We start from the raw sequence: 22,808 nt of genomic DNA on the forward strand, positions 1-22,808 counted from the left end.
AATAAGTTAAACACACACAGCAATAATAATTATAAATCTAACTATTTGGCAACATCCAAAGATTCAATGAATAATCATGTTCCAGAAAAATCAAGCAGTAACATTGGTACTGACAATTTATTTGGACATGTTGTGAAAATAATAGTGAAACGATGTACAATTGTATTATTATTTCTAAATCCCCCAACTCGTGCTATTCAAACAGAACTCTCTCTCTCTCTTACTCACACACACACACGCACACGCACGCACACACACGCACGCACACTCACACGAGCGCAGGCTCATTTAGGGTGCACAGAGAGATGGGCGTTTAAAGTGAGAGGCTGAGGGGCAGTACTAAATGAATGAAGCCCAGCACTCATCCCTCTTGCTCATTGGCCTTGGCTCCTCCTCCAGCCGTCTCACTGGGTCTGTATTTGAGGTTTGTGGGCTCTAAAGAAAACAGACGCATGAGTAAAGGAATAGAGGGCTACCCCCCTCCTCCTCTCTTCCTCTCCCACTCTTTCTCCTCCATTGACAGAGCTGAGAGAACGCTCCCCAGGTTAGACATCCAGACAGACCTCTCTCCACTACATGGACTATCTACCACAGCACACAAAACAGACACGTTCAATTGTTTCGACTTTCGTTTGGGGGGAATTGTGTGCGTTTTCCTTTAAAAAAGCTGTCTTTCAATGCAACAATGAAGCTTTGTTGGACTTAAGTTTCCACAGAACCAGGAGCCGGTACATCAGAACGCCGAAGAAGACTTAGGTCCGTTTTCAGAGCGATCCTGTCGGGTTTTTGGACAGACTGGTTTCCAGGTGCGGTTGCTCCAACAGAGATGGGCTCAGACGTACGTGACCTCAACGCCCTGCTGCCCCCGGTGCCAGCCCTGCCAGGGGGGAATGGGAACTGTACCCTGCCCGTCAGCAGTGCCCCTCAGTGGGGCCCTGTACTGGACTTCCACACTGGCGCCCCCTACAGCTCGCTGGCCCCCCACTCCTTCATCAAACAGGAGCCCAGCTGGAGCTCTGGGGATCCCCAGGAGGACCCTCACTGTGGCCTGAGTGCCTTCACCCTGCACTTCTCTGGCCAGTTCACTGGCACAGGGGCCTGCAGGTACGGGGCCTTCGGGGCCCCCCCTCCACCCAGTCAGCCCCCACCAAGCCAGCCAAGGATGTTCAGCAACGCACCCTACCTGACCAATTGTATGGACACCCAGCCCTCTTCCAGGAACCAGGGTAAGATCAATATCTAATCTGGAGATTAGTGTATTAAAATGTTATTGTGGTTGCACTAGGACTTGATATTTGGTTAATTAAATATTTTCAGTCACAGAAATATGGCATTTGTTTAGTAATGTTCATTATGGTCTTTGTAGTTTCAACAGTTGGTATACTTCTAGTACTTTTCTGTCATGCTGTACAGTTATTGCACTTTTATGTTTTTATGCTTCAATGACTATTTCCCTGCCGACTGTTTCTGTTAACTCTGGTGATGTACAGCTGTGTCTAGTTCATGATCAATAAACAAACAAAGGAATGATAGGTAGACCTGAAAATCAATAAATACATTCATAATGTCAAGCTCATATCGAGGATGACATTTTCTCAGGTGAAGCTTGTGTTTTATTTTGCTAGTATGTATGTCAGTGAAATAACTGATCTTATTGCCAGCACAGTACAATGACAATTTGTTGACATTAGTTTACAATGTAGAAAATATCTTCATTTGCTATGCTGTTTTCTTTATTTCCTTATAAGAACTTTTAAGTTATTTGAACTTTGTACTGTTTAAATGATTTGTCATTAGTATATGCTATAGTCAGTCATTTTCATTAGGAATTATATTATGAACTTCTGACATTGCTTTTAAATGAATGTGTAATTTTAACCCAAATGATTTTCAATCAGAATAGATTATTTTCCTTAAAAGTATACACACAATTTGATCTCTGTGGTATAGTTAAACTGATCATATGAGAGTGTACAGTATTCAAAGAAATTGTGGACTTGTGGTTTTATTACAATTGATTGTTGCAAATACAAATGTTTAGGAGTCTTGGGGTTGAAAAGGTACACACATACTAAACATTCATAATTAATGGAATCATTGTTATGATGAACTGAACCATTAATTAGCCATGGCATATACTGTAGCTACTGTATAGGTTATAGAATATTATACTAAATGAATATAAATGAAGGGAAAAAAATTCTCGGTGATGACAGAAAATGTAATTACTTGTGAACTTGTAGTAAATTGACATAAACTAATCTCAGTATAACTCCTTAAATCAGTAAAATATTATCTGAAGCTGACCAATTGTGAGTGACATCTACCTGGCTCCTGATTTCCAAGTTTTTTAAAAAGTGATATTATTAAGACAGCTATTTGTAGTCAAGCTCTAGGATTTCTCTTCAGGGCTACTGAGGTCACCCGTGCTCACACCCCAAATGTAACCTGTCTGCACTTTTAATGTCGGATTAATTACAACTAACATCAGTATCAAAGGGCTCATCCAACCTTCAATCCCCTTATCATACCCCTCCTGTGCCTGGACAAGCAGTGAAAACAAGCCATGGCTAAATCTCAGGCGGGTCACTCACTAGATACTGATAATACACTGAGGCTCACTGAGGGAGAATCCACTGTACTCGTGATCTGTTTACGGTTACCATGCGAAACGACACAGTCCAAACAAGTTAGTGTGAGGACAGGCATTATGTATGTATTTGGGTCTGTTTTGCCAATGTACTTGTGCTTGTGTAATTCCACGTGTGCGTGTTGAGTTTACTTGAGTGGAAGAGGAGAACATGAGGATAAAGTAGTTAAGGTATTATTGTAGGCACTTTCCTTGTACACAATGATCCAAAAGGGAAAATATTTGTGTTACCCTTCAGAGCGTTACGTTACCCTTCAGAGCGTTACGTTACCCTTCAGAGCGTTACGTTACCCTTCAGAGCATCCCTTTTTATTATGTTTAGATTTCTTAATTAACGTATTGTTTTTAAGTAGGCTTATCATTCAGATATTCCGTTGTCACACAGTTTTATAAATGAGTTCCCTTGATTTACCATGCTGGGTGACATTTGTAATACACATCAATTCTGTAATAGTATGTAAAAGCATAACAATATTTCTTGAAGTATTCTTTCACGATTTGTAGGCTACTTTCGCCTGCTTTGTCAGAATGCACAGTAAAAAGAAGAAGAAGTCGCTTATCGAAATACAATTACTGGGGAATCACAGAATTGAATTCTGAAGTGTATTAATATCTACAGTATATCTATAGTCACTGTAAAATGTTTTTATTTATGAAAGCACTAATTTATAGAATTAGACACTTGGCGTCTGACTATTAATTAGGTTATGAGTTGACATAATTAGGTTATGAGTTGACATAATTAGGTTATGAGTTGACTATTAATTAGGTTATGAGTTGACTATTAATTAGGTTATGAGTTGACTATTAATTAGGTTATGAGTTGACTATTAATTAGGTTATGCGTTGACTATTAATTAGGTTATGAGTTGACATAATTAGGTTATGAGTTGACTATTAATTAGGTTATGAGTTGACTATTAATTAGGTTATGAGTTGACTATTAATTAGGTTATGAGTTGACTATTAATTAGGTTATGAGTTGACTATTAATTAGGCTATGAGTTGACTATTAATTAGGTAATGAGTTGACTATTCACAATGGCTTCTGTAGCAAGTTAACACTTTGGGAGTCGGTATAACTTCAATATGTATTATTACATAGATACTGTAAGTATGATACTAGATACTGGATACATAGATACTAGGTACTAGATACATAGATACTGTAAGTAATACCCTTAAGGTCATTGTTCAGTGGTTTAGCTTTGATTACGGGTCCTCAAAATCAATGGCTTGTGAATGGTTCACAATATATTTCACAATGGTTTATAAGAAGTTTATAACCATCAAAACAACAAATAAACCAACAAATAAACATTCTATTTTAGAAGAGATATAGGAAAAATGTCATGTCACTTTGTAAGTGCATTTGGTATTTCTTCACATCCCACTGTACTGCAGTGCGTAAAGCAGACTGGTCTAAGGTGAGGACAATGCCTTGCACACAAACTGCCTAGGCAGTGCCCTTCACTATGCCCACTGTGACCCAGACCAGCCCTGTGTAATGTGATGGAGATCAGTCCTCCTCTACTCAGTCAGTCAGACAGGGATGGAAGACAAATAGAGCTCTTTAATGAGTTTTGAGTTAACCCTGCTGGGCCGCTGGTGAAAGTTGTGCTGGTGTGTAATTAATGGCGTTGCTGTTAGCTGGTGTGTAATTAATGGCGTTGCTGTTTGCTGGTGTGTGATTGATGATCTGGTGTCCCACCCTGGGTCAGACATAGGCATGATTCTGGTGTCAGCCCTCTAGTGTCCTCCCACAGTTTGTTTTCACTCAGGAGCCTTTCACTCTCACCCCAATGCAGGGGTTACTGGGGAAGGGAGGGAATTTACCTACATATGCAGCACAAAGGGTCAAGGCGCTGAATGTTAGCCAGTGAGCTAACATTTTTACCCACTTCCATGTTCTGAAAGTCTTGGAATTATTCATTTCATTTTTTTAAACCTTTCTTCTTTGTGTTTACAGGTTACAGTGCTTTCGATGGTGCCACTAATTACGGTCACACTCCCACACATCACTCCCAGTTCCTCAGCCACTCCTTTAAAGATGAAAACTCCCTAGCTCAGCAGACCAGTATGGGTAAACAGCACCTAGATTACTGCAATGTTTGTTTGTGTGTGTGTGTGTGCGCGTGTGTGTGTGTGTGTGTGTGTGTGTGTGTGTGTGTGTGTGTGTGTGTGTGTGTGTGTGTGTGTGTGTGTGTGTGTGTGTGTGTGTGTGTGTGTGTGTGTGTGTGTGTGTGTGTGTGTGCAGGTGTGCGGTGTGCGGGTGTGTGTGTGTGCGGTGTGTGTGTGAGCGGGTGTGCGGGTGTACAGTGCATTGCAAAAGTATTCGGCCCCCTTGAATACTTTCGCAATGCACTGTATGTGAGCATTCATATGTGTGTATGTAGATGCACAGTCTTAGAATAAAAGGTGCCATCTAGAACCTAAAAGGGTCTCTTGGCTGTCCCCATAGGAGAACCCTTTGAAGAACCCTTTTTGGTTCTAGGTAGAACCTTTTCCACAGAGGATTCTGCATGGTAAACGTGTATTGTGAACTCCGTACTCCTCACCTAGGGAGTGGCCTCCATCTTAAAGTCACTGTGAGGTTAAGTCTTACACTGACCTTCACGTCACTGTCATAAATTAATAGCATCTTTTTCTTTATTGTCCTTTTCTTCATCCATGGTCCTGCTGTTAGTAAGCAGCCGGATGTGTGTGTTGCTAATTGTATTACTGTGATGTTGTAAATCGTGGGCTCTCTGTATAGAAATGATAACTGGAGGAAACGGCAATACAAGGTTTTTGGAATGTTTAGAACTGCCCTGGGACCCATTCACAACACGTGGAGGCAGAGCCAAAGCAGTGATCCTTCATTTGCACTTTGAAAAATCAAAAATAGTCTGTGTGCTTTACGGCTTCAAAGAACAGCCTCTTGTTTTTAGAAGTGTTGTCTTTATTCAGACACAGTTCAGAGGTTTCTTTCTCAATGTCCCTCTCAGGAGAGTTTTTTTCAGAGGAGGCGCTGTCAGACAAACAGCTCCATTGGACCAGGGATGAGTTTCCTGAAAGCTTTGTGGTTAATGTGATACTTCCAGACCCAGACAGTATAAAGTGTCACGTTGGCTACACATCTATCAGGAAACTTACCTCTGTGCAGTTGTGAAGCACTCCTTAATATACCATCGCACTGTTTTAATTCTCAATCAGTGGAGTTGGTGGGTGATAAATGTATTTTGCTTGTGTAGGTGAGCAGCCGTATTCTGTCCCTCCACCCGTGTATGGATGCCACACCCCATCAGACAGCTGTACAGGCAGCCAAGCCCTACTGCTGAGGAACCCTTACAACAGGTGAGTACTGGAGCAGCCCCACTACAGTAGACTCACTTGCCCTTACCTGACATCACATCCCTGCCACTCACCTCAGCCCCACTCCTATCACTCACCTTAGCCCCACTTCTATCACTCACCTTAGCCCCACTCCTATCCGTCACCTTAGCCCCACTCCTATCACTCACCTTAGCCCCACTCCTATCCGTCACCTTAGCCCCACTCCTATCCGTCACCTTAGCCCCACTCCTATCACTCACCTTAGCCCCACTCCTATCTGTCACCTTAGCCCCACTCCTATCCGTCACCTTAGCCCCACTCCTATCCGTCACCTTAGCCCCACTCCTATCCGTCACCTTAGCCACACTCCTATCCGTCACCTTAGCCCCACTCCTATCACTCACCTTAGCCCCACTCCTATCCGTCACCTTAGCCCCACTCCTATCACTCACCTTAGCCCCACTCCTATCACTCACCTTAGCCCCACTAATATCCGTCACCTAAGCCCCACTCATATCCGTCACCTTAGCCCCACTCCTATCCGTCACCTTAGCCCCACTCCTATCACTCACCTTAGCCCCACTCCTATCACTCACCTAAGCCCCACCCCTGCCAGTCACCTAAGCCCCACTGCTATCACTCACCTAAGCCCCACCCCTGCCAGTCACCGAAGCCCCACTCCTATCACTCACCTAAGCCCCATCCCTGCCAGTCACCGAAGCCCCACTCCTATCACTCACCTAAGCCCCACCCCTGCCAGTCACCGAAGCCACACTCCTACCACTCACCTAAACCCCACCCCTGCCAGTCACCGAAGCCACACTCCTACCACTCACCTAAGCCCCATCCCTGCCAGTCACCGAAGCCCCACTCCTATCACTCACCTAAGCCCCACCCCTGCCAGTCATCGAAGCCCCACTCCTATCACTCACCTAAGCCCCATCCCTGCCAGTCACCGAAGCCCCACTCCTATCACTCACCTAAGCCCCATCCCTGCCAGTCACCGAAGCCCCACTCCTATCACTCACCTAAGCCCCATCCCTGCCAGTCACCGAAGCCCCACTCCTATCACTCACCTAAGCCCCATCCCTGCCAGTCACCGAAGCCCCACTCCTATCACTCACCTAAGCCCCATCCCTGCCAGTCACCGAAGCCCCACTCCTATCACTCACCTAAGCCCCATCCCTGCCAGTCACCGAAGCCACACTCCTACCACTCACCAGTGCTAAAACATCTGTTAATGTTACAAAGCAGTCTAACATGCAGACATCTTATTAAGCAAATATAGTTTTGATGATTCTAGTCATTGAAGTTAGTTAAAGACAGTGTTGGAAAATGTACCCAATTATCATACTTGAGTAAAAGTAAATATACCTTTAAAAGAAAATTACTCAAGTAAAAGTGAAAGTCACCCAGTAAAATACTACTTGAGTAAAAGTCTAAAAGTATTTGGTTTAAATATACTTAAGTATCAAAAGTAAATGTATTCGCAAAAAAATACTTAAGTATCAAAAGTAAAAGTATGAATCATTTCAAATTCCTGATATTAAGCAACCCAGACTGTACGATATTCTTGATTTTTAAATTGACGGTTTTCCAGGGGCACACTTCAACAATCAGACTGCCATATCAGAGGCAGTAGGACTCACCAGGGATGTTCTCTTGATAAGTGCGTGAATTAGACAATTGTCCTGTCCTGCTAAGCATTCAAAATGTATTGAGTACTTTTTGGTGTCAAGGAAAATGTAAGGAGTAAAAAGTACATCATTTTCTTTATGAATGTAGTGGAGTAAAAGTAAAAGTTATCAAAATTATAAATAGTAAAGTAAAGTACAGATACTCAACAAAAACTACTTAAGTAGTACTTTAAAGTAATTTTACTTAAGTACTTTACACCACTGGTTAAAGGGGGTCAGGAAGCTCCACCTTTATAGCTGTCCTGACTGGCCAAGGTTGTGCTGCCGTCATAGAAGACAATAATCATCATCAACATAGTTCTAAAATTAAATGTGGAGAAGTCACTCTGCCATTGAGCACTCCGAGTGGCTAGAGGAAGGAGGAAGTGAAGTAACAGTGGCAGGAAGTTGGAAGTACGAGACTGTACTGATTTCCATCCAGGAAATTATCTAAAGAAAGGCATTTATCATGTTTGTACTGTAGTTATACTCTCAAAACTTTCCATTGGACTGAATCCATTCACCGCTTATTCAAATCGCATTCACGACCTGACAAAGAATAAGATAATAGCATATTTACTGTGTTTTATTCATATTTGAAGTTTGTTTCATTGAGTTAAATAGTTAAATACAGTATGTAGATGGTATGGATGAGGACCATGACCAGATAAATGAATCACAGTTGTCCAGACAGAGAATGGGAGCAGTGCTCAGCAGGCCAAGATAAGTGGTGTAAACACTACTGGTTTCCAGTCTTCGGCCAATGTTGAATTCCTTCTACTGATAAGTAGCTCACTGTTCTCTGAGGGGAGAGAACCCCAGTGTAACCTTACACAACTGTTTACTCCCTCGCCTTTAGATGGCACAAAATTAGCTTGCATTCTTTGAATACCTTTAACATTTTGTTTTCAGCTCCAGGGAACATAAAGATTCAAAATAAGGGAATAGGACTTGATAAGAGTGTGTTAGTCAGACTGGATACTTGTGCTGGAAGCCTCATTCTGCAGGCTCTGCTCCTCCTGCTGTCATAAACAGCCTGATATCTGCTGTGGAAGGGAAGGGGCTGGGAATCCTCAAATCAAACCGCTAAGCCGCTCTCTAATCAAATGCCCGGTACCAACAGCGCTGTATTTATACAGTCAGACGGCAGTTATGCACTTTTTAACATTTTGGAAATACATGAAATAAAAACACATCCACTTATGAAACTAAGAACCAGGGAACCAGGGACAAAGTTCCTTTGGGAAGCAGTGGTGTAGAGGACGATGACTGAAACTTTAGAGCCGCTTACACCAAAACACCCCTGCATTTGATTATTTTCTCAAGAGATGACAATCTCAGGTATGTATAGAGCTGTTCATAGAGGACTCTACCTCCCATGTACAGTACTGGTTTAGACTGCAAAGTTCCCATTAGAGGTGCTAATGGATACACTCTTCATCATCCTTTAACCCTCATCATCCTTTAACCCTCATCATCCTTTAACCCTCTGTCATCCTTCAACCCTTATCATCCTTCAACCCTCATCATCCTTTAACATTCTATCATCCTTCAACCCTCATCATCCTTCAACCCTCATCATCCTATTCAACTTCTCTTTCGTATCGTCTGAGATCCCCAAAGATTGGAAAGCTGCCACGGTCATCCCCCTCTTTAAAGGGGGAGACACTCTAGACCCAAACTGTTATAGACCTATATCCAGCCAGCCCTGCCCTTCTAAAATCTTCTAAAGCCAAGTTAATAAACAGATCACTGACCTTTTTGAATCCCACCGTACCTTCTCCACTACGCAATCTGGTTTCCGAGCTGGTCATGGGTGCACCCCATGACCAGATGATGATAGAGTGTTAAAGGATGATGAGGGTCCTAAACGATATCATAACCGACATCGATAAAAGACAGTACTGTGCAGCCGTCTTCATCGACCTGGCCAAGGCTTTCGACTTGTCCGGACCTCTGGAAGTCTCTATGGTGGTGCCACAGGGTTACATTCTTGGGCCGACTCTTCTCTGTATATATCAATGATGTCGCTCTTGCTGCTGGTGATTCTCTGATCCACCTCTACGCAGACGACACCATTCTCTATACACCTGGCCCTTCTTTGGACACTGTGTTAACAAACCTCCAAACGAGCTTCAACGCCATACAACTCTCCTTCTGTGGCCTCCAACTACTTTTAAATGCTAGTAAAACTAAATGCATGCCCTTCAACCAATTGTTGCCCGCACCCTCCCGCCAGACTAGCGTCACTACTCTGGACGGTTCTGACCTAGAATATGTGGACAACTACAAATACCTAGGTGTCTGGTTAGACTGTAAACTCTCCTTCCAGGCTTACATTAAGCATCTCCAATCCAAAATGAAATCTAGAATCAGCTTCCTATTTCGCAACAATGCCTCCTTCACTCATGCCGCCAAACTTACCCTTGTAAAACTGACTATCCTACCGATCCTTGACTTCTGCGATGTAATTTACAAAATAGCCCCCAACACCCTACTCAGCAAACTGGATGTAGTCTATCACAGTGCCATCTGTTTTATCACCAGAGCCCCATATACTACCCACCACTGCGACCTGTATGCTCTTGTTGGCTGGCCCTCACTACATATCCGTCGCCAAACCCACTGGCTCCAGGTCATCTATAAGTCTTTGCTAGGTAAAGCCCCGCCTTATCTCAGCTCACTGGTCACCATAGCAACACCCACCTGTAGCGTGCGCTCCAGCAGGTATATTGCGCTGGTCATCCCCAAAGCAAACACTTCCTTTGGCCGCCTTTCCTTCCAGTTCTCTGCTGCCAATGACCGGAACAAATTGCAAAAATCTCTGAAGCTGGAGTCTTATATCTCCCTCACTAACTTTAAGCATCAGCTGTCAGAGCAACTTACCGATCACTGTACCTGTACACAGCCAATCTGTAAATAGCACACCCGACTAGCTCATCCGAATATGATTACTTACCCTCTTGCTCTTTTGCACCCCAGTATCTATACTTGCACATTCATCATCTGCACATCTATCACTCCAGTATTAATGCTAAAATTGTAATTTATTTCGCCGCTAGGGCCTATTTATTGCCTTAGTACTCTTCTATATTTGCACACACTGTACATATATTTTTCTATTGTGTTATTAACTGTACGTTTGTTTCTGTGTAACTCTGTGTTGTTGTTTTTGTTGCACTGCTTTGCTTTATCTTGGCCAGGTCGGAGTTGTAAATGAGAACTTGTTCTCGACTAGCCTACTTGGTTAAATAAGGGTGAAATAAAAAAAATATTAAAAATCCTTTAACCCTCATCATCCTTTAACCCTCATCATCCTTTAACCCTCATCATCGTTTAACCCTCATCATCCTTTAACCCTCATCATATTTTAACCCTCATCATCGTTTAACCCTCATCATCGTTTAACCCTCATCATCTTTTAACCCTCATCATCTTTTAACCCTCAGCATCCTTTAACCCTCATCATCCTTTAACCCTCAGGATCCTTTAACCCTCATCATCTTTTAACCCTCATCATCTTTTAACCCTCAGGATCCTTTAACCCTCATCATCCTTTAACCCTCAGGATCCTTTAACCCTCATCATCTTTTAACCCTCATCATCTTTTAACCCTCATCATCTTTTAACCCTCATCATCTTTTAACCCTCATCATCTTTTAACCCTCATCATCTTTTAACCCTCATCATCGTTTAACCCTCATCATCGTTTAACCTTCATCATCTTTTAACCCTCATCATCTTTTAACCCTCAGCATCCTTTAACCCTCATCATCCTTTAACCGTCAGGATCCTTTAACCCTCAGCATCCTTTAACCCTCATCATCCTTTAACCCTCAGGATCCTTTAACCCTCATCATCTTTTAACCCTCATCATCTTTTAACCCTCATCATCTTTTAACCCTCAGGATCCTTTAACCCTCATCATCTTTTAACCCTCATCATCTTTTAACCCTCGTCATCTTTTAACCCTCAGGATCCTTTAACCCTCATCATCCTTTAACCCTCAGGATCCTTTAACCCTCATCATCTTTTAACCCTCATCATCCTTTAACCCTCAGGATCCTTTAACCCTCATCATCCTTTAACCCTCATCATCCTTTAACCCTCATCACCCTTTAACCCTCATCATCCTTTAACCCTCATCATCCTTTAACCCTCAGGATCCTTTAACCCTCATCATCCTTTAACCCTCATCATCCTTTAACCCTCATCATCCTTTAACCCTCATCATCTTTTAACCCTCATCATCTTTTAACCCTCATCATCCTTTAACCCTCAAGATCTTTTAACCCTCATCATCCTTTAACCCTCATCATCCTTTAACCCTCATCATCCTTTAACCCTCAGGATCCTTTAACCCTCATCATCCTTTAACCCTCATTATCCTTTAACCCTCATCATCCTTTAACCCTCATCATCCATTAACCCTCATCATCTTTTAACCCTCATCATCCTTTAACCCTCATCATATTTTAATCCTCATCATCCTTTAACCCTCATCATCCTTTAACCCTCATCATCCTTTAACCCTCATCATCTTTCAACCCTCATCATATTTTAATCCTCATCATCCTTTAACCCTCATCATCCTTTAACCCTCATCATCCTTTAACCCTCATCATCTTTTAACCCTCTGTCCTCCAAATAGTTGAATTGATTTGAAGTAAAACTCTATAGAACACTGTACTGTACGTACTTGAATCACTAGACAGAGTGTAGGCTACCTTCAGTGTACAGGGTACCAGGCACCAGAGCATCCCACTATAGTGAGCTGTTCTTGTGGTATGATAAAACGATGTGATGTCAGGGGCGGCAGTGATACATCTAAAGTATGTGTTTGGGAAAGCACCTGGCAGTTTAACTAATGATCCTGGAGCCAGACGCTTAATAACAGATGGTTATTTGGATCTGAGGGTTGGAGGGCTATGGAGGTCTATGGTTAACACATCACCCTGTTGGTGTTAGTGTGGGTGGATCCTGATTATGTGGAACATTCATGAGCCGTTGCCCAGGATGAACCTGTATAGATGGGGCCACATTTGATAATTCTCTGACTCTCCTGTGGTGCTTGTCTACACTGAAAACAGTGGTACCACGTTGTCCCAAGGAAAAATTCCTAAAAATGTATTTTATTTGTTTAAATCCCAGCAGTGATAATTTATACCAAATGGCATCTCAGCTGGAATGCATGGCATGGAACCCTGTTAGCACGCTGGCTTCCACCATTAAGAGGTATGTCGACGTGACCCGCTCCTGTCATCTGAAACATTCCTCTTTGATCGGGATTAACAGTCATTAATCTGCACTAGTCTCAGAATAGCGGAGAGAGGGGGTGGTTGTTGGGGGTGGAGGGCTCCCTTCATTAAATCACACATTTGAACACTCACTGGCATTGTTTAAATATTTGATTTAGTAGCAGAGTGAGGCTCCACAGGGGGCCTGTGAAATACATCATTTCTCACTGAGGTGATTAGAAAGAAAAAATATTCCCTCTATCACAGATGTCACATGTCACATATGGGTTGTTTTTTCTTTTCTCTTAGCTCTCTGGCACACACACACACACACACACACACACACACACACACACACACACACACACACACACCCACACACACACACACACACACACACACACACACACACACAAAAGTATAGGGAGTAAATATAGGGCGTAAGTATTGGCAGAAAGTATAGGGAGAAAGTATACAGAGTAAATATAAGGAGTAAGTATAGGGAGTGAATATAGGGAGTAAATATAGGGAGTAAGTATTGCCAGAAAGTATAGGGATAAAGTATAGGGAGTAAATATAGGGAGTAAATATAAGGGGTAAGTATAGGGAGTAAATATAGGGAGTAAGTGTAGGGAGAAAGTATAGGGAGTAAATATAGGGAGTAAATATAGGGAGTAAGTATAGGGAGTAAATATAGGGAGTAAATATAGGGAGTAAGTATAGGGAGTAAGTATAGGGAGAAAGTATAGGGAGTAAATATAGGGAGCGTTACTTTTTTCACACGACGGTGATCAGAGTTAACCTACTTATTTCCTTATCACTACATCACTGTCTCTAGTTGAGGGGGAAACGTCACATTTTCACTTGCTTTACTGTTCTAATGAAAAGGTCCTCTTTCATTCTTGCTTTGTTGTCATTTTCAGTGTCCCTCTTCTTCTAACTTCCCTCCTCCCCTCCTCCCGAACCCTCCCTCTGTTTCTGTCTGTTTTCTCCGGAGATTGTGTGCATGTTAAATTAGCCTCTCTGTTTTGTCTGTCCTGGCTGGGAAATGTATCCTGCTATAATTTTCCCGTGTGGGGCATCAACCTTGACCACGGTGGGACATGTAACAGAGGGGAAGGGCTCTGCACTGGGGAGTAGTGGAAGTAGATCAGTAGGCTTTCCCCCTGGGATCCTCCAGCCTGGGCTCCAGAGCCAGGGCTTAGTTAGACTGGAGGGGAGGGTCTGACCCTTCCACCACCTCCCCGAAAAAGCCAGCAGAGGCCGGGGTGACTGAATGATTAATCTGCTTCTAAATGAGAGGGACTCTAGTGCTTAGGCTGTGGAAAATTAGTCTCATCTCAAGGAACGCACGGCAAAGTATGCATGTGCCTCTTCCAGATAAACGCCACCACTCCCCAATCACCCTCCCCAGCCCTGACACCCTCCCCAGCCCTGTCACCATCCCCAGCCTCATCTCCCTCCCCAGCCTCATCTCCCTCCCAAGCCCAGTCTCCCTCCCCAGCCCTATCGCCCTCCCCTCCAAAGCCCAGTTTCCCTCCCCAACCCAGTATCCCTCCTCAGCCTCGCCCCGCTCCAGCCCAGTCTCCCTCCCCAGCCCCGTCTCCCTCCCCTCCCCCGCCCTGTCTCCCTCCCCAGTCCCCTCTCACTCCCCTCCCCAGCCTTGTCTCCCTTCCCAGCCCTGTCTCCCTCCCCTCCCCAGCCTCCCCTCCCTCCCCAGCCCCATCTTGCTCCCCAGCCCAGTCTCCATCCCTAGCCCCGTTTCCCTCCCCAGCCTTGTCTCCCTCCCCAGCCCCATCTCCCTCCCCAGCCCCGTTTACCTCCCCTCCCCAGCCCTGTCTCCCTCCCCAGCCCTGTCTCCCTCCCCAGCCCCGTCTCCCTCCCCCGCCTCGTCTCCCTTCCCAGACCAGTCTCCCTCCCCTCCCCAGCCTCGTCTCCATTCCCAGCCCTGTCTCCATCCCCTCCCCAGGCCTGTCTCCCTCCCCAGCCCTGTCTCCCTCCCCAGCCCTGTCTCCCTCCCCAGCCCTGTCTCCCTCCCCAGCCCTGTCTCCCTCCCCAGCCTCGTCTCCCTCCCCAGCCTCATCTCCCTCCCCTCCCCAGCCTCGTCTCCCTCCCCAGCCCTGTCTCCCTCCCCAGCCTCGTCTCCCTCCCCAGCCTCGTCTCCCTCCCCTCCCCAGCCTCGTCTCCCTCCCCAGCCTCGTCTCCCTCCCCAGCCCTGTCTCCCTCCCCAGCCCCATCTCCTTCCCCAGGCTCTGACTGTATATGTTAACGTGAGCCTGAGGTGTTAAGCGCCACAATGAATGAGTGAATGATCTGTGGGGAGATTTATTGCAGCATGCAGCTTCACTGTCTCCACTCCGGCTGTCCTTGGAAAGAGCAGAGACAAAGACTGCTTTATGCCCTCTCAACCATGTATTGATCATTTAACTGTATCGGATACAAACCCTCCTTCCCTGAAATAGACTGCTTTTTAAAACTAATGACAGATATAAGCCGTCTGGATATTATGGGACTAAATGTGAACCGTAGCTGTCTTGAAATGCTGCAGCTGCAGTGTACTGTACGTAACTGAACCATCTTCAGTTAACACTTTTAGAGGCTACCTTCAGTTTGTGATGGGTTAATAAGTGTTCAGAAAACATTTCCATTTCTAAAACAAGTAGGCTAGTACACAATACAAAGGATCGCACACGATACCTAAACTATGTTTCATACATATTTCATTTTTCTGGATATACTACAATGGATCATGGTACTTTTGTGCTATGTCCTTATCCTGTACCTCTATTTGATTGAGAGTAGTAGGTGGGTGACAACCATGTCTTGCAGTGCTAACCAGTTCCTCTTTGATTTACTAAGACAAGCCCTTATTTACTGAGGAAAACTAATATAGTATGCAGCTTGAACATGTGTTAATCCAGGGTCAGAGAGAGAGGCCTAGCCTTACGAATAAATCTGTGAATGACAGGAAGTTAACCTTTTGTCTTTCCTCCGAGTTCCACTTTGGATGCTTTAGGTGAATATACTGCACTGTGAGGCATAGAGCAATTTGCTCCTATGTCAAAACAAGTTATGGTGATCTCTTATTTATTCTGGGCTTTTACCTACTGTGCATGCTATTGAAATACAATGCCAATGCAACTTTGCTGAACCTGGCTTAGCTAGATGAAGAGTGCTAAACTCCTAAATGACAAGTTTTATTTAGGATAGGGAGACCCTTTTCAAGAGGGACCATTTACTGCAGTTTTACAGTACATTTAAAAACGTGAAAATAATTCATCCTACATTGCATCCTACATTGCATCCTACATTTTCTTGACTTCCACTCTGCCGTTTTTCATGGCCCTGAAGCTGCTGAATGCTCTTGAACTTCAGCTTTTATGTGAGTTGTAATTTGGCAGACAAAATAGAAAATGGTCACATCATTCCTCACTAAAAATGCTCTTGTGTCTTCCTGTTTGTGGACAGCCATGCTACGGGTTATGAAAGTGACCCCAACCCTCCCATGGTGTATAGCTGCAGCACCCAGTACCGCATCCACACCCACGGCATCTTCAGAGGCATGCAGGTCAGTTCTCTCCTCTCACACCCACGGCATCTTCAGAGGCATGCAGGTCAGTTCTCTCCTCTCACACCCACGGCATCTTCAGAGGCATGCAGGTCAGTTCTCTCCTCTCACACCCACGGCATCTTCAGAGGCATGCAGGTCAGTTCTCTCCTCTCACACCCACGGCATCTTCAGAGGCATGCAGGTCAGTTCTCTCCTCTCACACCCACGGCATCTTCAGAGGCATGCAGGTCAGTTCTCTTCTCTCACACCCACTGCATCTTCAGAGGCATGCAGGTCAGTTCTCTTCTCTCACACCCACGGTATCTTCAGAGGCATGCAGGTCAGTTCTCTCCTCTCACACCCACGGCATCTTCAGAGGCATGCAGGTCAGTTCTCTCCTCTCACACCCACGGCATCTTCAGAGGCATGCAGGTCAGTTCTCTCCTCTCACACCCACGGCATCTTCAGAGGCATGCAGGTCAGTTCTCTTCTCTCACACCCACGGCATCTTCAGAGGCATGCAGGTCAGTTCTCTCCTTTAACACCCACGGCATCTTCAGAGGCATGCAGGTCAGTTCTCTTCTCTCACACCCATGGCATCTTCAGAGGCATGCAGGTCAGTTCTCTCCTCTCACACCCACGGCATCTTCAGAGGCATGCAGGTCAGTTCTCTCCTCTCATGGATTCTTCACACCCAGGTCACACTCTGATTCCTACTCTCCGTACATAACTTTCCTTATGTGCTTAGGGCCAAGGTCGGCACAAGGAGCACAGACACATATTCTCGCATGAACACGCACGCACGCACGCACGCACACACACACACACACACACACACACGCACACACACACACACACACACACACACACACACACACACACACACACACACACACACACACACACACACACACACACACGCACACACACTCCCTAAATGCCAGAACAAGGTCATCCTCTACTGCCAAGTCCAGGCACTGCACGGGTGCTGGCAGAAGAGGAGGAGGAGGTGGGAGAGACTAGAGAGGTAGAGTAGAGAGAGAGAGATCGAAAGAGTGAAGAAAGAGAAGAAGGAGGAAAGAGCCTGACGCAGTGAGCAGAATGCCAGAATAGTTGGGACATTTAAAAGGCATCTCAGGATGAAAAGGGAAGAGGGATCACTTTCAAGAAATCCATGAACAATAAAGATAGTTTCCATACGCAGGCCCATGTTAATAAATCATTAGATCTTAGTTAGTGTCCGTCGGCAGCTTTAAAACACAGAGAGCAGAGATTCTCCAGACCTATTCTCACTCCCTTCTCATTGTTTTCAAATTAAACCAGGAAAACCTCGTTCACAAAAAATACATACTTGGATGAAACATTTGAAATGTATGGTATGAAAAGCTCTATGTTTTGAATGTCAGGTCTAAGTGGACACAATTAAAAAGTGTGTTGGTGCTCAGAAAGCCTTTTATTGGACAATCCCAACATTGGCTCTGCCCCCTCTGTGAAGTGTTGGTGTCTAGATAAGGAATAAGGCAGGCAGTACAGCAGTGCTATAAAACACTGAAATCATTTACTTATCAATAGGCTGCTAACACTATTATTTAGACTGCCAGTGTCCACAGAGCCCATTACACTAAGAGCCTCCTAATGAACATCAGATGGGTTTCGGGGTCTGGGGGGGTTGAAGAAGGGGAGGAGTACAGGGGGGCATGGACAACTGAGATGGGGTCTGCCTAACGTCCGTGACTAACGGCTTACGTTTAGAGACTAAATCAGTGGCATGGAGTTCATTTGAGCGCTCGTTTTACGGCTAATTCTAGTATAATGAGCCTCCGTTAGCGAGATAATCACACTTCTTTTGCCTTGGCCTTTTTTAATTGGTCATTATTTTTGAGTTACCTTTTGCTGTGATAGACTAGTAGGTAGCTTAGTTACTGTTATCTCTTTATATGATATGTTATGGTTCTAAACCTGTACCATTGCTTACTATGTGTGTGTGTGTGTGTGCGTGTGTGTGTTTGCGTGCGCGTGTGTGTATGCGTGTGTGTCCGTGTGTGTGCGTGTGTGTGCGTGTGTGTGCGTGTGTGTCCGTGTGTGTCCGTGTGTGTGCGTGTGTGCGCGCCACATCACAGGATGTCCGACGGGTGCCAGGTATCGCTCCAGCCATTGTTCGCTCAGAGACCAATGAGAAGAGGCCATTCATGTGTGCATATCCTGGCTGCAACAAACGATACTTCAAGCTGTCCCACCTGCAAATGCACGGCAGGAAACACACAGGTAAGAGCCAGGGCAACCATAGATCAAACCCTATTACACTAACAGACTAGTGTATCAGTGATCCAGGTCTCGCTGTACCAAAGCCCACTCTGTGTTCCCCCTGCCCTCCCTCCAGGTGAGAAGCCCTACCAGTGTGACTTTACCGACTGTGGACGAAGGTTCTCCAGGTCAGACCAGCTCAAGAGACACCAGCGAAGACACACAGGTTTGCCCTTTCTCTCTTTTTCTCTTTCTCTTTCTCTTATTTATTTTCCCTCTCTCTCTGTTTGAGCTCCCTCCATCTCTCTGCCCTCTCTATTGTTAATGGAACACTTTAACTCAGGTTCCCTTTGCAATGGCTTCCCTCCTGGCCTGTGCTCTACTCTGTCTGTCTCTCTCTGTGTGTGCCTAGGGGTTAAACCGTTCCAGTGCGAGACGTGTCAGAGAAAGTTCTCGCGGTCTGACCACCTTAAGACCCACACCCGGACTCATACAGGTAAAACAAGTGCGTAAACGTTTATTTTTACACATCTACTTATCTCTTTTCTGCTTAGAACTTAGTTAGGTACGTTAAATGAACAACCAGTATGTAGAGCTCAAGGCTTTGGGGGTACAGTGTTTCAACGAGTCAAGGATATGTTATTTTACCAGATGGAAATTGGTTAGATAAAATGTTACTGAAAGTGATCTAAAAGGATCATAGGAAATGAATTGGATCTCTTCCTCCCCTTCAGTATAATTTAAACCAGATACTACCTAACAACGCTCTCTCTCCCTCTCCTAGGCGAGAAGCCCTTCAACTGCAGATGGCCCAACTGTCAGAAGAAGTTTGCCAGGTCTGATGAGCTGGTTCGTCACCACAACATGCACCAGAGGAACCTGACCAAGCTGCAACTTGCCATCTGAGCCAGATCTGAACCAGACCACTCTGCTCTGCATACACACTGGCCTCGCTGCTCTCTAACACTCTGCCTACATGAGACTCTGAATCTCCATCTCGTTCAACGATGCCTGTAGCACAAAGGGGACACGCAGCAGAGCAGGTCTATCTACTAGATAGCACAGCCACAAAGTAAAACATGACTGCATTGTAAAGATTCATAAAATCAACAATGAGCTTTTTAGTCTTAATTTAAGGTAAGGGTTAGGTATAAGGTTTTAAAGAAGAGAAATTGTAGATATTTAAAGAAGAGAAATTGTAGGAATAGGCGGGGTTTATTACTTTGTGGCTGTGGTAACAGAGCAGGAGGCTGACAGTCCTGTTCATCTGCATGTAGCTGTAGAGCCTCACCTACGCACAGTCCTCCAAACAGCCCCATCTAAGGACGGTCCTCTGTCCAGATGCTCTGATCCAGAGGGTTATTTTTAGTAAGACATTTAAAGAGGGAAAAAAATTGTTTCTGTCTCTTGTTGGTGTTGTATACATTAGATGTTAATGACTTTATGCCTTTTTTTTTCATTTGTAGTGTTACTTTGAGCAGTTTCAGATTAATTTATTATTTTATCATACTTTTGTGAATTAAAATATCTTTCACTGGAATGATTTATGGAACGGGGGACATTTTTTACTTTGGTCCAACAGCATGTTCATCATCGCTTTCGTTCAGTCCACAAATTTGATCTGCACCAGGTAGTTGAATCATAAAGCTACAGTAAGTCCGCTTCGGTCTGTGATGTTGTCTGTAAATATTGTTTCACTTTGACTGTGGATTTTGGGGATGTGAGTTAAAAAATATACATGTATCGTCACACTGGCTATGTGACCAAGAAGTTGTGTCATTAGATTATGTAAATAATAGTACTGGACAATGGATTGTATTTGAAAAAAATATCCTTGCCATGGAAACATGTGACTTAACTATTATACTTTAGACTAGACCTACTTTGATAGATCCAGGAAATGCTTTTTTACAGTTTTTCTCAACTGCTAAAACACTAAAACCCATTGGCTGAACAAAGTTCTCAGTTGCCTGGACTCATTTAGCTAATTATGCAGTCTGTTGTCAATACCTTAAACCATTTCACATGATAAAACACCATTAGCAGATCTCACTTAGATTTTTCAGCATAACTCTAAACACATTCTCATTCTCAAAACACATTCTGCACTCTAATGCACATGTCATCCATACTGGTAAACACAAGTGGCAACAATCAAATACAAATAGAGAATAAATGTCATTGATTGAACACAACCTCTCAAAATTGATTTAACCTGTTTCAAATGATGCGACACAACCAATATAAGCCAGTTCAGAGAGCAAACAGGTTGTTGAAGGTGGGAAGGAGAACGTCTGAGAATGGATACTGTAGTACAGTGCATTGTAGGCTGTATACTGTACAATGGACAAATTGTCTGGCCCTGAACATTGTGCTTTCCATTTATTAACAGTACTGACTGTTCAATAGATTTTGACTGGTTGCAGGTTCTTATCAACAAAGAACAATAATTACAGTATCACAGAGACAAAGGACAAGTTTGTGAGATGCAGGGTACAGTACTGTAAAAATAGGGGTAAAAGGAGGAGGAAGAACAAAAAACAAAATTGCAAATAGCAAAGCAGAGTAGTAATTTCTGATCAATTTTGAGCTACTATGACAGAACATGTTTTCGTTCATCAAAAGACAATGACAGAAAAATATGATTTTTTTTTAGATAAAAAATGTACTTCTCCCTGGGAATTGTATGTTTTGAACAATGTGTTTTCTATTGCTTGAGAGTGTATATCACTCTCAATCATTTTGATCACTTTGTTTATGATTTGAGAGCAGCGTTTGATTTTGAACATAGGTAAAACTGTTTTGAGGCGAATGTTTAATTTTGCAAGAGGAGTCAGAGGTTATGTAAATAGTGCTTGAAGATGAGGTTTTGTGTTTAATGTTTTCAGGAAATGGAGCAAGGTTTCAGAAATTGTGTTTTAGCAATTGAGAAAAACTGTAAGTGTCAAAACACTTATCTGTCATGGAAAAAAAAAATGTTTTACTCTGAAGTGTATTTTCAGTATATTATGTTCTGTTCCCCTCTGTTTAAACTGTATTTTTCCCCACTATTTTTTATACAGTATATATATATATACTGATTCTGTTGTTGTTGTTATTTTTCCCCATTGAGTTCTGTATTAAAGTCCTCCAGCAGTGTGTGGCCTGCCTGGGCAGCTGTGTTGGCTCAGGGGGCCAGTGTTGAGTTACTTTTGCCCTCACTAACAGGGCTGATCAACCGCGCTCCTGAGACCCAATGACCAGACCATAGCCTGACCTTAACCTGACCAGGTCGTGACCGCTCGTAGGTCATCTTACACGAGTCGCCAGAGGAGGCTCATACTGGCCAGAATAAAAGTAGTTATGATAACAAAACAGAACTCTTTGACTGTAGCTAACATCCGCTGTTTTCTTTATCTCGAACCAGATTATTTTAAAATTCCTTGGCTTCTGAGTGAAACAGGAGACACAGATAAACATAAACATGTTTTCTCTCAAACTCACTGTTGCTCAGCACTCCATCTTAATCAAGCCAGCTATGCACTCTCCATGCACTTAGAAAAACGACACACTTCTATGTTGTTTCTCAATCAAGACAAAAATATCCTCTTTCCGTTGTGAGTTTTTTTTAATCATTTGACATCCACATTAATGCACTGTCACTGTGAAAACAACAGACAAAAAGCTTGCTATAATGTCAAAATGTACTACAGCTAGCTTTTAAACATCAAGCCTTCTCTCCGAGTGGCTGACTGCATGGTGATGGTGTTTTATCACATTGGGGGAATATTGTTGCTGAGATCCTCTTCTTTCTTTAACTAATCGCTTGGCCCCAGTGTTGTGTAAATCAGCTTGACTCTCTCACACTATTACTCATATAGAAAAACTCTATATCTCAAGAGTGCCAGTGGTTAATCTCTGTCCCAGATTTCTGCTCCAAGGCCCAGCTCCACAGCCTTTGAAGAGAGGTGACTGTTTTTTGTAACTTTAGTGCAGTCCACTTATAATCGTCACAACAGAGGCTGTATGAAAACCATCCACTTAGAAATAGTACATTCCTTTACATAAATGTGGGGCTTTCTAAGAGGATAGGGTTGAATGGGAAAGAATACGGATGACATCAGTATAGTGTACTGTCGTAGGACAACTTTACAGTA

General features: G+C 43.8%; 1 protein-coding gene across 7 annotated transcripts; it reads left to right on the top strand.

Moving 5' to 3' along the window:
• The first annotated feature begins 405 nt into the window (after window positions 1-405).
• wt-t1b (Wilms' tumor suppressor 1b variant) lies at window positions 406-20,210 on the top strand. Of its 7 annotated transcripts, none has more exons than XM_036990369.1 (9): window positions 406-1,226; window positions 4,620-4,733; window positions 5,884-5,986; window positions 12,796-12,876; window positions 16,347-16,446; window positions 18,549-18,693; window positions 18,809-18,898; window positions 19,085-19,168; window positions 19,457-20,210. In XM_036990369.1, exons 1-9 carry the CDS (start codon window positions 827-829, stop codon window positions 19,576-19,578), a joined length of 1,239 nt encoding a protein of 412 aa, XP_036846264.1. In that variant the 5' UTR covers window positions 406-826; the 3' UTR covers window positions 19,579-20,210.
• The last annotated feature ends 2,598 nt before the right edge of the window (window positions 20,211-22,808 follow it).

The sequence above is a fragment of the Oncorhynchus mykiss genome, chromosome 2 (assembly GCF_013265735.2).
Source record: "Oncorhynchus mykiss isolate Arlee chromosome 2, USDA_OmykA_1.1, whole genome shotgun sequence".
Classification (NCBI taxonomy): domain Eukaryota; kingdom Metazoa; phylum Chordata; class Actinopteri; order Salmoniformes; family Salmonidae; genus Oncorhynchus; species Oncorhynchus mykiss.